The following is a 14,935-nucleotide window of genomic DNA, read 5'->3' as shown; positions in this document are numbered from 1 at the left end:
GGGGCTTGCATGCTCTATTCCAGGAGGTAGAGGCAAGCTATCTTTAGTAGTTTCCCATGATTTATAAGGAATTTCACATAATTTAAGGGAAGGTAGCAAAATATTTGCATTGCCAGGAACCCACTGCAGGCCCTATGTAACAAGGTACCTAATACAAGATATACTCCGGTCTGATACAGTACATAAACTCTTGAGTTATCCTAGTCAGCAACACACGCAACCCAACCAGACCAGGAACAGCGATGTGATATAGGTCCATGCTGCATGACTGCAGTGCCATGGTGTTACATTCTGAAGGCTGAAATTTTATCTATTATTCCTGCATGCTCCCTTTTGACAGTAATTACAACTCAGGCATTCATGGTGTATGGGGGATCAATGTTCATTTACAGTCTGTCAGGTTTCTCAGGTGAAAGTAAACATGGCATTTTGTCAACTATTCGAACTATGATGCCTGCAGGCCAACTGAAAAGAACTGACCATTAATATATGTCATATATGTTATGTAGAGTGGCATGACACATGTACAGCTATAGCTAGTATTACACTCAGCAGTTCAAAGATGCATGTTTTGGTGTACCAGGATCTTACACAATATAACATGAGCTGCTAGCTGCTCTATGCAATGTAGCTGCATATACTGCGTGTAGTTCTAACTGCATAAATGATAACAGAAACATAGGGCCTAATGCTGCCAACAGAAACAGGTACATGGTATACAGTTGTTTACAGCACATACAGGAATGTTAGCAAGTATATAGTATACAGAATAGTATACAGTACACATATACAATAAATTTCAGATGCACACACACAACATATTTGAGTACCATACACCGACACCCATTTATTATGCTGTTGTCACCTGATAAATATTAGAATATCCCACATTTTTTCAGCTGAAAGACTGCAATGCTTACCAGTTGTGTTCACATCTAACATCTTGTAAACCCTTTACAAAGAATACTTCAGTGCTATATGCTACATACATATCAATGAATAATCAGTGTATATGACTATATGCATCAAGGATATAGGAGTCTAAGGAGAATTCTATTCCACAACCAGTAGGTACTTACTTGGCTTATGTTTCGATGTCTCTCCTCAGACCTTCCTCAGAATTCTGCTTCTCACCACTTAAGTACATGTAGCTGATGTAGGTGGAAAAGAATTCTCCTATATCCTATATTCTACCAACCTGATTATTTTTGGAAATATATGCATGAAGTTTGCAGAAATGATCAATTATGAATATTGAGAAGGATACCAACCTCTTTCATCTTGACAAAATCTATTGTTGGTCTCTCCTCCTCCCGCCTCCGTTTCAGTCCTCCCTTCCGGTCGTGGTGCAGGACGCAGGGCTGGGACCGGGCTCGCGGGAGGCCCACTCGTCTCCGTGGTAACTCTGGAGTGGACGTCAGGCTGCTTCCGACGGACGACAGAGACCCGGACCCCTCGGACACGGCCTCGGAGACGGAGCTGTCGGTGCGCTTGTGTCTGGTGGGGCTGTTGTCGAGCCACGGGGCGGAGAGCGAGGTGTCGAAGAAGCCGCTACTGGCCGAAGCTGGGCGGGGGATGGGGGACTCGGGCGGGGTGGAGAACTGCTCGCTGGGGCTGAACGGGGATCTCCCCCCCGCATGGGCTGGGAATGACGACAAACTGTTGTTGGACCCTCTGAGTGAAGCTATGCTGTTCAACCCGTTTTGACCCTGTTTGAGTTTTGTGACCGGTGTCCAGAGCTTGCAGCCACTGGGCTTCCAGCTGGAATCTGTTTGTGAAAGTTCTGTGGGGATGGAGAGGGAGCGGCAGTGTCGTTTCTTTGGCGGTGGGGGTTCGGGCGGCGTCTGTGATATGTCGTTGGAGTCGTTGCAGTGGAAGTTGAAGCGGGTTGGCGCAGAGGTTTCGCTCTTGTGGCGGCTACGGGTCAGAATTGTCATGCGCTCCCCTGAGGGAAACGCCATGGTTTCTGTCCCCCCTGATCTTAGGCCATTCTTCTCCACAAATGCATTCCTCTTGTGCTCTGTAAAACACAGGGGAAAAAAACACATTTTCTTATTAAACATATGCAGCAAATCTATTAAGATAACAGGAGATTCTATTACTAGTATTAGCATTCTAAGTTATGCATCATTTTTATTCACTTTTTTGTAAAAGAAACGAGGAATCTTGTTGAAGTGGCCTGTACATGAGCAGGGAGCCACAAAGGATAAAAAGAGGTCTGTCAGGGTTGAAAGCATCAAGACACAAACATAACCACAAGATCACTTTGTCTTTTGAAAACATGATGTTTCTGTTATTAACACCTGGTACAGATGGACTCCATGAGTGTGTTGTGTCTTATTACTGGACTTTTAAGAGAGTATTACAACTATTCAACATTGACCGTGACAACGGTCTGTCAGCTGGTTCTTGCACTCTTGTTATTGCCAACATCACTGCACCTGCTTCTTCAAAGACACAGAGATCGTCCCCCACAGAATAAGAGGGAGATGTTTACTACTTGTGAGTACATATGACAGAACCTTCACCAAGAAGAGTAATGAGTATGAATGCAAGAAAACAGGTTGGAGCAGGAGACTAGGTCATGGGTCCTAGGAGTTCAATTTTACCACACTGCCCAAGAGACAAATTTCAACAATTTAGGATAAAACAACCATATCCAGTGCTGATCTCTGACAAGGAATTTCCTCTTTTGTTGGAAGAAAGTTGAAAGTTCTCGTGCTGATAATGGGACCAATAGGCCACAGATCAGTGAAAGAAAACAACTTGAATGACCAACTGTTTTCTGATATGGATGTTTGAATGCCCATGGTTTCATGAACTAGCAACAAATTTGGTCTGCTGGCATTTAACAGCTTCAGTGAACAATCGTATCAACCTATGCAAGACAAAGATGAAATTAAAGTGAATAGGCCTGGGTATGTTATTTGTTTAGCGGTCATTTGATACGGTAATGACCAATTAGCCAACTTACAAATGGATTGTTACAAACAATTGATTGGTTTAACCATAATGACTGAAGGTTTCTGTTGGACTTGAAGTCAATGGGAGTGGGAGGAGTTTTCAGGTATATTACTTTGAGTTTGAGGCACTAGTGCCATGCTCAAGATGGTGGACTTAAACTGGGTTCTGCCCCTTCCTGGAGCCTGGTCTGAAGTTTTAAATAGGTTTTCTGACTGAGATCGGGTGCATATTTCACCTAAAGCCAGGAGGTAGAAATGCTGGTTGTTTTCATTCTTGCTATGATACTGTGACTTTTTTTAGCTTGTCTTTCACAAAACACACCACTTAAGGAGTCTTTATCAAGTTTCTGAAATCTAAAAGGCTTTTTGCTTTAGCCCAAAAATTTAGTAGGACATAAAGATATAGAAAGACGCAACACTTCATTCATAGGGAAACAACAACAACATGTCAACATGTCAACAAAGGATATCTTTTGATGGAGTAACCCCACCTCCTCTTACTACCATGACACTATACTCTGATGCAAGAAAGTGAGCCCACCCTACACAATTAGTCTGAGCAAACAAGGAATATTTGCTCAGACTACGTCAGGGGTTTTCTTACCTCCATAGCGGTACGTTTTCGGGATGGTAAAGCTTCGGGCTCGCAGGCTCCGGTGCGCAGGACGCTACAACATAACAGGGAACAACCATAAACTCTCCACTTTGGAAATGTGTTAACATGATCAACTTTCCACATCAAACTGACGTTTTTAAGTAAATGTCATGGGAAAATATAACGATTAGTACAAGAAAATGTTAAAGATTTTTCCTAGAATGACAGCTACTATTAGTCAAAAAGCTGTAATGATACATGTTGCAACAAACAATTATTTTAGAAAAAAAAACTTCATTCACAGCTTGATGCAATGCTTTGAGTTTATCCTACCACTTGTACAAAATTTGAGCAAAAACATAAATGTTATATGCTACCCCCCCCCCCATTTGCATCAGCTCTTGAAAATTGCAACAGCTTCAGACTGCATGCTTGCAATCAAGCATGGTCACCAAATAACAAATTCAAGAATGCATATTAAGGGTCGTCATAGCAACTGTTCCACTAAGATGTTGGAGAAATTTGGGAGTACCTTATAGTACTAGTAGTATTCTTTACCCTCTCTAGGAAGTTTTCATTCATGTTCGTTTTCAATATTGGTATCACACTTTGATGAAATTTGATGAATTCTTGTTGACCCGAGTGATTGGAAGCATAGGTGAGTATGTTGGTACCACATATATGGAAAATCATTTTTCTGCCAAGTGCAATTTCATTTTGTTTTCATATGAACCCTATCTCTAAGCATTTTCCTATTGTTCAATTCCACTTGACAGTTCCAGTCAGCCCTTGCTTTCACGGCTACCCGACTAGATGACAGGCCATCATTCAAAATGCATGGTTTAACTTAAGGGTTTTGTTAGAGCAAGTTGATGCCACAAATATTTTCGCACTGAGCCGTCCCAACCTAAGAAAACCCACCATGGCATGAAGGACAAAATGTGAAGAGCTTAGCTGCATGAAAAGACAGCCAATCAGTTGTGGAAGAGCCACCTTAGAGGGGATCATCTGAGAGCCTAAATTATGCTATAGAGCTGCATTCTAAAACTTGCCTTCTGGTAATCAAGTGCATAGTATTGATGAGGGTTAAATGTGTATTTTAAAAATTAAACTTCATTACGGGCTAGGCTGAAAGTTTTGCTGACATTATCTCAAATGATTTCCTGCTTGTGATGACCACAGGTAGAGTAGCTTTTATTTGTGTGCTACGATTTGTGGATCAGAATGCAATGGACACGAACTGTAACAGTAGAAATGTATGCGGTGGTTTTATAATCGAGGTTTTCGCGTTGCCAATTCAGCGCGAAGTCAAAGACACTGCAAATATTTTTCCATGACAGTATGTGTCACAGTAGATGGCGCTACCACGAACTCAAAACCACTGTGAACACTCCGTTTTCCTGCTACCGTGAATTTAAATCTCCGCGAAGTTAAATGCATTTACAGTACCCAATATCCTCGAAAAGGTAAAGGTCCCTGAGATAAAATCTTTCTGCCTACAGAAAATGATTTTTTTAAAGCTCAGGCTTGTCACCATATTAATCTCTTAGATATACTACCAGTAGTATACAAGCATCCTCTCATTTGAATTTCTGATTCCTGATTTTTTTACTTGGAAAAAATTAGGTTGCATACTTTGAGCAGCATGAAAGTTTCTGAAGACACATTTCAGTACAACATTTCCAACAAGACATTGCAAACTACTCACATGGTCTATCTGATTGTATGTTACATCTTTGTCTTCCAGACAGTGGTTCTGTAGTTTTTCTGTGATCAGCGTGACCATATTACTTTCCACGTCTTGCCAGGACTTCGGCAACCTTACAGACGACTCCTTGCAACCCTTGGCTGGGCCTTGGGAGGTGCCCAGAGCACGGTTTGCTGGCTCGATGTTGGCGGTGTCAGGACGCAGCTACAGCATGTTGACGATGATTGGATGTAATTGCGATCCCTGAGGTTTGACGGCTGAAGATGTCTATGATCGCTGAGGAAAATAAAGCAAAAGTGAATCATAGCAACTTCTCACAACTTAAATAGCAGCACAACCAGCAGAGTACATGAACAACGTAACTACCAAGTCTTTGCTTTGAAGCAGGGTTTTACAGCTGGATGCCCTTCCTAACACCAAATCTAACTTTTAACACCATCCAAATTGCCAAAATATATTTAGAAAAGTAGCACTGATAGATATCAAAATAATAACAACAAAACATTTGCAACTGCCCTTTGGATCATGAGCTGACACTCCCATTTCCTTAAGTGGACCAGCGTCACCAGCCTCAAGCTTATTCTGAACCCATTCCTAACAGGACATTGACATGTCAAAACATGTCCAAGCAACCTGCAACAAGTAAACAGGACAGAACCTGACACTCATTCTTAAAAAGATGGAGCTGCACACATGCTAGGACAGGATACTGATAGCAACTGTTGTCCAAGACTTTAACATGTAAATTTGCACATCTTGTTAAAGAAAGAAATGACAGGAACCTTAATGACTGTGCCTGGCTTTATGCCAAGGAGGGACTGGACCAGCTGGTTAGAGGGAAGGCAAACATCATACTAACACATCTGTTCATGTTATGCAAAAGCAGGAGAGGTTAAGAAATGGAAATGAAAAGAGAAATGATAAGGTAAGTCAGATAATAAAGAACAAGACTGTCCATAGATTTTTGTCCTTTTACTCATTGATTTACGTATTCATTTATCTATTTATTGGTTTGGCAAAGACACAGGAACATGTGCAGCCAAGGTTACCTAACTAGCAGGTAGCTACAGTCATGTTCCTCAGCCTGGATCATAGGAGGCCAATGGAAACTTAGATAGCAACTGTATGTGAATGCTTCAAGAATACCCTTACCAGCATGTTCCTATAGACCCAGGCGTCACTGACAAATTGGTCACATATAAAATGCCAACAAATATGGCCTGCAGCACAGCATATCTTAAATCAAAGCCCTGTCAGATAAAAACTGACTTTCTTCTAGCTACAAAAAGTTTTCAAGTTATCATCATCACATACCAAATTATATCAATCATTTCATAATATTCTTCAATATTCTTTTTACCTGGTACAAACAAACCTACTACTACACAGCTCAATAGCATTGCAGAAAACTGTTTGGGGGTAATTAGAATCCATATGTCCAACAAGTAACATTTCTGTCACAAAATATGTATAGCCTTCACATCCAGACAGAACCTACAAAGTGAAAACTTGAAAAGTTAAATAGATCTAAGCTGCTAACTCTTTCACTGCCTTGCCTGGCCACACAGTAACTCTGCTGTGCTGATGGGCGCCAGCTAATGAGCTAACACAATATTGCCTGGATAATGGGTATAGGGGTGGGCTGCAGACAAGCAGGACAACGCCAGAATGTGACTTCTGGAAGAGGGGTCAAGGCCAAGAAGGTTTCACTGCAACAACAAACAAGAGTTCGTAGACCTCAGGCCTGCATGAAATGTATTGGGTTTCTGTAGACCTATTGTGTATTTTTGCCTTTTTGTCTGTGGTACGTGGTTGGAAAAATGAGCTTTTTACTGTGTTGGTTGTGCACCATGCAAAAGTCTGACTCTGAAATTCCATTTTCTGAATTTGTAAGTTTGGACAGGGATGAACATTACTTATTTTGGATTTCTTAAGTATGTAACCAACCACAGTACTTTGAAGTTGTTGAGACGCTACCTTTTTTTGTCTCAGATGGCCCATGCACATGTAGTTACTCTGTCACATGATATACTAATATCTTCCTATTTCAATGTACTGACCTAATGCAGCTGCTAAGTCTCCTTGGTTTGTGTTCTTCCAATGATATTCATTAAAGATTTATTTCTGGGGTGTTATTCACTTGACATCGGAATGTTACTCGCATAATGTGACCAATGATACTTTTATCTGTAGTTCCATAGACATTAGACAACATGAATAGTGGTAGCCCCCATGCAGCAGCAACAGTTAGTCCCCAGGGTGGTATGATATTTTCATTCAATCCATCCAACCCAAACCTAAATCTCCTGTAGTATCTAAGCCAAATTTAACAGCATAATTTACTATGAAAAATGTCCTTGTCAATCCCATTTATAGATGGCAAGCTGCTGGCAATGGAAGCTTTGAAAAGTTCAGAAGCTGTTGTAGTCAAAGCAAACACCCAGCAAACATCCCCACAAACCAATGAGCAGTTGCTTAGAAGGGGAATTTCATCATATATTTGCCGCGACAAAATGCAACAAACGATACTGAATTTAAAACAGAACAAAGCTAAGCCTCCACCACTTAACCCTGCCTGTACCATAGATTAAGCAGGCCCAAAAACCAAGCGAATATGACTAGCCCAAAACAACAAATTACCTGTATACAGTATGGAAATGGCATTACCAAAGAAACAAAAAGAAACACAGGACAAATCATACACATACCTTTCTCTTATGCCCACACTCTATACAGTTCTCCTCCACATTAGAAAATTGCATCTTCTTCTGTTTAAGTTCAAGTTCAACCATGATTGCCAACAGGGTAAAGGAACTTGTACCGGAACTTAAAACTCAGTACTATACAGCTCTAGAAACACCACAAAGAGTAATAAGCAAACTCCAATTATACCTGACCAACAGATATATAATCTGGCACACTCCCGTCATCTGGCAAACTGTCAGTGCCACTAAGTAACCTGATACATTGAAGGTGGCCCAGGCCAGATGATGGTTCTACACCCAACCATAATCTGTTTTTAAAACCAAGCAGATATTGGGAGGATGCCCCAACCACACTAAAACAGGGTCAACCTATACAGTATCAAGTTCAAGCACTAGGAGGCCCAAAATCAAACCTGACCACCAGGACACCACAAACAACTCACGTACCAAATGGCAACACAATGGCACCTTGCGTTCCGGAGATACAGCGCACGCCCCGTGCCCGCACAAAAGGTAACCTAAAATGTCAAGTTCAAGCACCAAGGGCGCCAAAATCAAAATTGAGCATTATTCAGCCACCGCCGACACATGTGCCAAATATCATCGCGCCAGCACCAGCCGTTCAGAAGATATAACTCCGGAAACACCCCTCCCGGACACAAAATTCGACCTGCCGGGTCAAGTTCAAACGCGACAAGGCCCAAAGTCAATCCTAGGCAACAGGCAACAACCCCCCACCCATGCACCAAAAATCGTCGCAATCGCGCGTATCGTTCCGGACACACAGCGCCAAAAGTGCCCCCAAAACACCAAAAATGCCACCTTCAATGTCAAGGTCAAGCGCCAGGAGGCCCAAAATCACACCTGAGTGTCAGGCTACCACCCCCAACCCACGTACCAAAAATCGTCGTGCTCGCACCATCCGTTCACGAGATACAGCGCCCTACATCCCCGGCTACCGAAAAGTTTCCACCAGCATCAAAACCATACCTGCATACATGCAGGTAACTAGCCCTGGTCACAGTCAGTCAACAACATCACTTACTTGGACTTGAGTCTAACACATAAAGACAAAGACCAGATGATACACAATATATACATTGTATAGAGAAGGCATTACAATTGGAGAACTTTGGTTTCCAATATCCCTGTATACTATCTCTTGGTAAACTCCATTTATATAGCCTGGGTACCATCAGATTACTATCAAGGCTCCTGAAAGATTTTCAGATCAGCAGTTCTCAGATGGTACCCAGGCTAAATTTCCATCTTAAGTTAACATTTTGTGGCAGCAAGTTGGAAACCAAATTAGTATTACTGTAGGTACTAACAAATTCAACCAATAAACCTACGGTTAAGATACTACTCTAATATGCAAAGTAAACAAAACAATTAGCACTTGAATATGCATGAAACATCATTCAAAGCCACATCCTCCTGACTGTTGCTGATTTGGTCCATGCAATGCTGAGAGGGCATGACCTTGGAGACACTTTAATATGTCCCTTCCAAACACATAGCCCTACACCAATCATAGCATCTTGTGAAACTTCATACATTGCGCATGGCACCCTGGGAAAATGGTGTGTAGGTAAAGACTTTGTTACTGTGAAACATACAGTCCAGGTCCTCAAGAGCCTACATGTGCACAATCACTCATCTTGCAAGGTCAACAAGCTGCTGGCAGGATTAAAAATAACATACTTTATCCATATACTAACCCTTCATACCAGCAACACCAAGAAATTTACATTTCAACTGCATCTGGCAACAGTGGTATATCTCATATTATAGGGTTGGGTGATATTAGGACAGGTGTATGTTCAAACAAAGAATCTATATAACCTCCTTGGTTCAACTGCACATTTTATAACTAAAGTGATGTTTAAAGTACATAGTGAATTTGCACCCTTGCAGACTATCAGTATTTGCCATACACTACTATATTATGCAATGTTATGCAAGTTACACATTGTGCCAAGATCTCTTCCAAAAATCATGCAAATTCATTTAAACTCTTTTCAGTTGTTGTAGACATTGACACACAAACCAACCTACTAACAAACAAAAATAACCTGGCTAGTTGTCTTGAAGGAGGTAGCAATAACAAACCTGACTTGGTACAGGATTAAACAGACTACCCACTTTGGACTGTTCCAAAACTTCCCTTTAACTCTGTGTTGATTGAGAGGAAACATTGCAGAAAACAACTCTTGACAACTTCCCACCCACTTCCCAGACAAACCTCCTTGTTAAAATACTGGGCAAACTTTCCTCACAATTCTTTGGTTCCCCTCCAATTGAGGATCTGGCAACTCAAGGTGTATGGAAATGTCAATCATTCCCAGGTAATTGCTTGATGTCACCCGAGCATGGAAACGTTTCTAGACAACAACACAAAGCCAGCGCCCTGGCTCACCAAACAGCTGGCTTGACTGGGAGACTTCAAACTGGAATTTGAACCTTGTTGTACCTTCAACCCTTTAATACTGTTGAAACAACTGAGCCAGCCCGGAGAAAGGATCGGCATAAAAGGAGGATTAATAAAAGTAACTGCACGTTCCAAAGTTGGGTTGAACAGAACCTGATTATGACAAAAGAGCTGTTTGGGTGAGGGATAGGGCTGACACGACCCATGTAATATTAGTGTTCAGGATTGACAAGTACTTGATATGCTTAATGTACGTTATGTAAAAATGACAACCACAATTGTTATTATGAGCTGCTCAGGAAAGGGCTTACACTTAAGTTTAACTTAAAATAGCCTAAAATTTAGGGAAAAACATTGTTTTTACTGTTGTTTTCTATTCATTTCTACTTCTTCTGTCAGCAGCCAATCGTCTAAGAACCATGTTAGGACATTAGCTGTATATAGATAATATGAGAATTTTTTTGCACACAATAGTATACTATAGGGCAAGTCTAATGGTATTTTTGTGTGTGAGTAACTTGACAAAAGGCAATGAGGAAAACACACTGCATTTTGTGAAAATGGTGCCTTTCTACTTTCTTTTGTCTTTCTTAAAAGCAGGTTTTCACATCTATGCTCCCAACATTCAGCAAAGGCATCTGCTGCTTATTGGGTGCCCCAGGATACTTAATCATAGTTGAGGGGTCAGGGAGAAGTAATATTTCACTGTAAACTATTCTGACTGACAGACTACCAGAAAGAATGGGACTGCCAGAAAACATATATCAGAACTTTCCAACATCTGCTTGGAGAAAAGGCACAATAACATGCCTCATTTGTAGGCAGCCCTGAAGCCAACAACAGCATTAAACTTGTAAGGACCACTAAATAAACAGAAGCAACCCTGTCTTGGCATTAGTCCTGGGAAAGGTGATACTCTTCAATCAGGGAGTACTAACATGCAGCCTGGAAATCAGGAGGTGTGTGTAACATTCATTGGTAGCAGCTTTATACAGTCCAAGTCTCCAACCAAATGCCATCTCTCATTCGCCATCTCTCTTTCGAAGATTGAGAAAAAATGTATTGAAACGTCATATCACCCTTTGTCACAGGACAGCGCAAATCCAAAGATCAACTCCAGTAGAGTTGCCTGACTGGCCATTGACTGCCCTGGTTGGTGTGTAGTGAGGGACATTTGTTGAAAGGCAGTAAGTGGAGATGTATGTGATCAACCATGATAATGAGGAGGGAGACAGCTGCAGCTATTACATGCACAGAGGTTCACATGCCTGGGGCTGGCAGCAGGACTCCAGCGAGGGTCGGCTCAAAGACTCACTCTCCATGGCTATAACAAAGGAGAAACAATGCACGAAATGACCTTGCCCAAATTCTTTGTCTCCATATGCAGGTTTCGCCTTTCTTGGCGGTGAAAAGCCCTTATGATCACATGTCAAAAATACACAAGAAAGACAGAGAGAGTATCAGATTCATCGGAAGGGGCCTAACTAAAGGGCCTCACTTACAGTAATCAAAATGCCTCTCAATGACTGAAGAAACAACAGTGTTCAACTCCTAACCAAGAGAAAATTGGCTTAATAATAAGACTTGAAGGTTTGTCTGCTACTGCCACAGGGGAAATACACACTTAAACAAGAAATGTATGAAACAAATCCAATTTACATATACACATCACAGGTGTTTGGTATATAATCTACAAACTAATTTAAGACAGTCATCAGAGACTCATGATGACAAGCTCATTTGAATACAGCATATAAACAGCCTGGAACCACTGGTACTTTATGATCCTCCATCTGGACTCATTTTCCTGAAGTGACCCGGAGGTGACAAATACTCCAGAGGAACTGCTGCATCCTCTGAAGCATGTATAGTATGCATACATGCATGTATACATGTAACTCCCTCCTGAGGATTGTTCTAGTAGTAGAACCTGAATCCTGTCTCTCTAAAGTAACTCAGTTATGCCCTTCACACTCACATAGATAAATGCAGCCTTGCCATAGGGACAGCATTTGCAGTTGTTGTTTTTTTTCAAGAATCCTAGATTAGAGAGGTCTGTGAACCCAAAGCTCCTGGTAGATTTCCACATCTGATTGGAAATTCTACACCATAGGGTGGCAGGCAGAACTAGCTGGAGTGTGCCATGATAAATGTCATTCTTCCAGAAAAGCAGTCTTCTCATCAATTCTGGTGCTGGCTGGAATGATTTTAGTTTGACTAAATCACTGCTGGTGGCAGTCCTCTCACTAGTCAGGCCCCTACTGGGCAGGGGCTCTATTAGTATTAAGCTCTGAAGAGAGAGTTTATATTACACAGACTAGAATGATTTGTGAAGTTTGCATCATGAGAGTCAAGTAGAACATTGCAACGTTACACAAGTCATGATAACGTGTTCACAGTAGGCCTCGCTGCTGATAATATTATGGAGGATAAATCTAAAACTAGTAAAAGCAGTCTTGTTAAATCTGTAAGAAGATCTGACATAAATGCAACTTTTCTCTTGATTCCGTCAGCAAAAACTGAATACCAGGATTTACTACTGGACCAGAAGTCATATCGATGGATAGAACAGGTCTCAATGCAATACAAACAACACAAAGACTTCTCATGATTCACTCATAACTCAGCAAGGAGCCAGATGATATACATGCCTCTTGAAGAAGACAGAACTGTTAGGGGGTATAGAATGTCCCTAGACATGTTACTGAATATGTTGATTATTGCTGTGACAAAAAATCTAACCTAGCACATACACAACACTGATCCCTGAATGAATATGGAAGGCCCCACACATTGGAAATCCGATACAAAGAGGATTCCAAGGTTGCTCCAGGCTTCTGTGAAGCAGAGATGAGAGCTCTTTGCAATTTTCAAACAATGGAGGACCCCAGCATCATGTGAACAGTTTGAATGGAGGTGCAAAATCTACACGGACTGTTGTAACATTTGTTGAAGGGGTTTGCGTAGCCCGTACAAACGGGAGAGGCCAACCTCAAACAAACACTCCAAGTCGTATCGTGCATCCTAGTCACGCCACACTGGTTGATTATATCCTCCAGCGAAAACCGAACACAATAGACCATGGCTATCAGAGAACATGGATATGGAGACAAAATTTATGACTGTCCCCTTCCTACCACGTCCAAGGTGAATAATGTTACATATAATTTATAAACAGTAATGTTACATATTAACAGTAAAGGGTGAACATCTGAACAAAACTTTTCACTCTTCCAAATGAATGACTCAAAACCACAGCCTTTCGTATACTGACCAATTTTTAAAGCCTGGCATAGGCACTTGGTCCAAAATAGATATTCATGATGGGAAAAGGGTGCAACCGACTGAACCATGCTACACTTTTTTAAATTCCCCCTGCACCATCCAAATGCCGCAGTGCAAACGATCTGGCACGAAACACTTCTGTGCCCACCATATGCCCTTCTGGTGAAAAACATCACACAAAAACGGGTTCCATCAAATACATGCTTCGTACACGACACCACATGCTTCTAAAATGTGTCTAAGGTGGAGGGGAATCGCAGAAAACGCCGAAAAATATGACCAAACACGACCCTAGTCGAACCCCCTCCCCCTCCCCACATCTGACCTCTGCACACATCTGTCCGCTCTCTGCCAACACTCGACCTTCTTACAGTTTGACAAGCTCTCTTGATCTTCGAATCAAGTGCCGTTCAAATCTTGTAAATGACAAAACGAAAAATACGGCGAAAGAGCCCAGAACCGTGCAGCTGATCATACAGAAATCGACCCGTCCCATACAGAAATTGACACTGGCACATCACAAAAAGGACAGATTTAGGTAAAGTACACCGGCGTCAATACCTACCAGATCATGCCCGATCAGTCCGTGCAAAGGCACTACCGAACAGTTCTGGTTTCTGTCTCCAAAATGATTAACAGATGCCAATTTTATGATGAAAAATGAAAAATAATTTTCCTCACATTTGCAACATCGTATCGATCATAATTTTTGTATGCCCGCGAAAAAAATGCCACGGCCACACAGTGCCTGAGGAAGCCAGCTCGTGATCGGACAGAATCGTGAATGGAAAGAGTAAATCTACGGAGTCGGCACACCTCTGGTCTTACCTAGAGGTTCACATGAACATCTTGTGGCAGGTATGAGGAAATGTAGCCCTCTTGCCCGTCTTTCTATGCCTTTTGCGACCGTGTTCCTTCGCCTTTCTCCAGGCACTGTCTTCCCTCGGCCCAGTCGAGCCTCAGTGAGCGCCTGGCATCAGCTCCAAACCTACTCCAATGGACACGGCCATTACCAGGGGTGTTGGTAGCGCATATATTTTTTTATTTGTACAATTATAAAAGAAATCATATAAATTATATACGATTTTGTTAGACTTGTTATAAATATATATTATTTTTATATGCCAAATTTAACATGACTATCATACTATGTCGTTTTTTGATAACAAAGATTATATACAGCCCTTGACGACATAGTTTAGGTGAGAACGTCCAAATACTAGCCAATCATATGGCAATAGGGTTAAA

At 41.6% G+C, this 14,935-nt stretch overlaps 1 protein-coding gene across 4 annotated transcripts in view; it reads right to left on the bottom strand.

Annotated features, from left to right (window-relative positions):
- Positions 1 to 14,669, bottom strand: part of LOC118413017 (protein FAM53A-like) — a 95,708-nt gene extending 81,039 nt beyond the window's left edge. For 2 of the 4 annotated variants that reach the window (XM_035816134.1, XM_035816137.1), the window contains exons 1-4: positions 14,516 to 14,669; positions 5,267 to 5,542; positions 3,568 to 3,631; positions 1,272 to 2,020 (exon numbers count right to left, since the gene is read on the bottom strand). In XM_035816134.1, coding sequence (XP_035672027.1) covers positions 1,272 to 2,020; positions 3,568 to 3,631; positions 5,267 to 5,344 — 891 coding nt within the window. In that variant the 5' untranslated portion in view covers positions 5,345 to 5,542; positions 14,516 to 14,669. Of the gene's footprint in view, positions 1 to 1,271; positions 2,021 to 3,567; positions 3,632 to 5,266; positions 5,543 to 14,252; positions 14,278 to 14,503 lie in introns of those variants that run through there. The other 2 variants (XM_035816135.1, XM_035816136.1) reach the window with 2 other exon arrangements.
- Positions 14,670 to 14,935: the final 266 nt, after the last annotated feature.

This window comes from Branchiostoma floridae, chromosome 4 (genome assembly GCF_000003815.2).
Source record: "Branchiostoma floridae strain S238N-H82 chromosome 4, Bfl_VNyyK, whole genome shotgun sequence".
NCBI classification, from domain to species: Eukaryota; Metazoa; Chordata; class Leptocardii; order Amphioxiformes; family Branchiostomatidae; genus Branchiostoma; species Branchiostoma floridae.
This window is presented reverse-complemented; position numbering and strand designations above follow the sequence as displayed.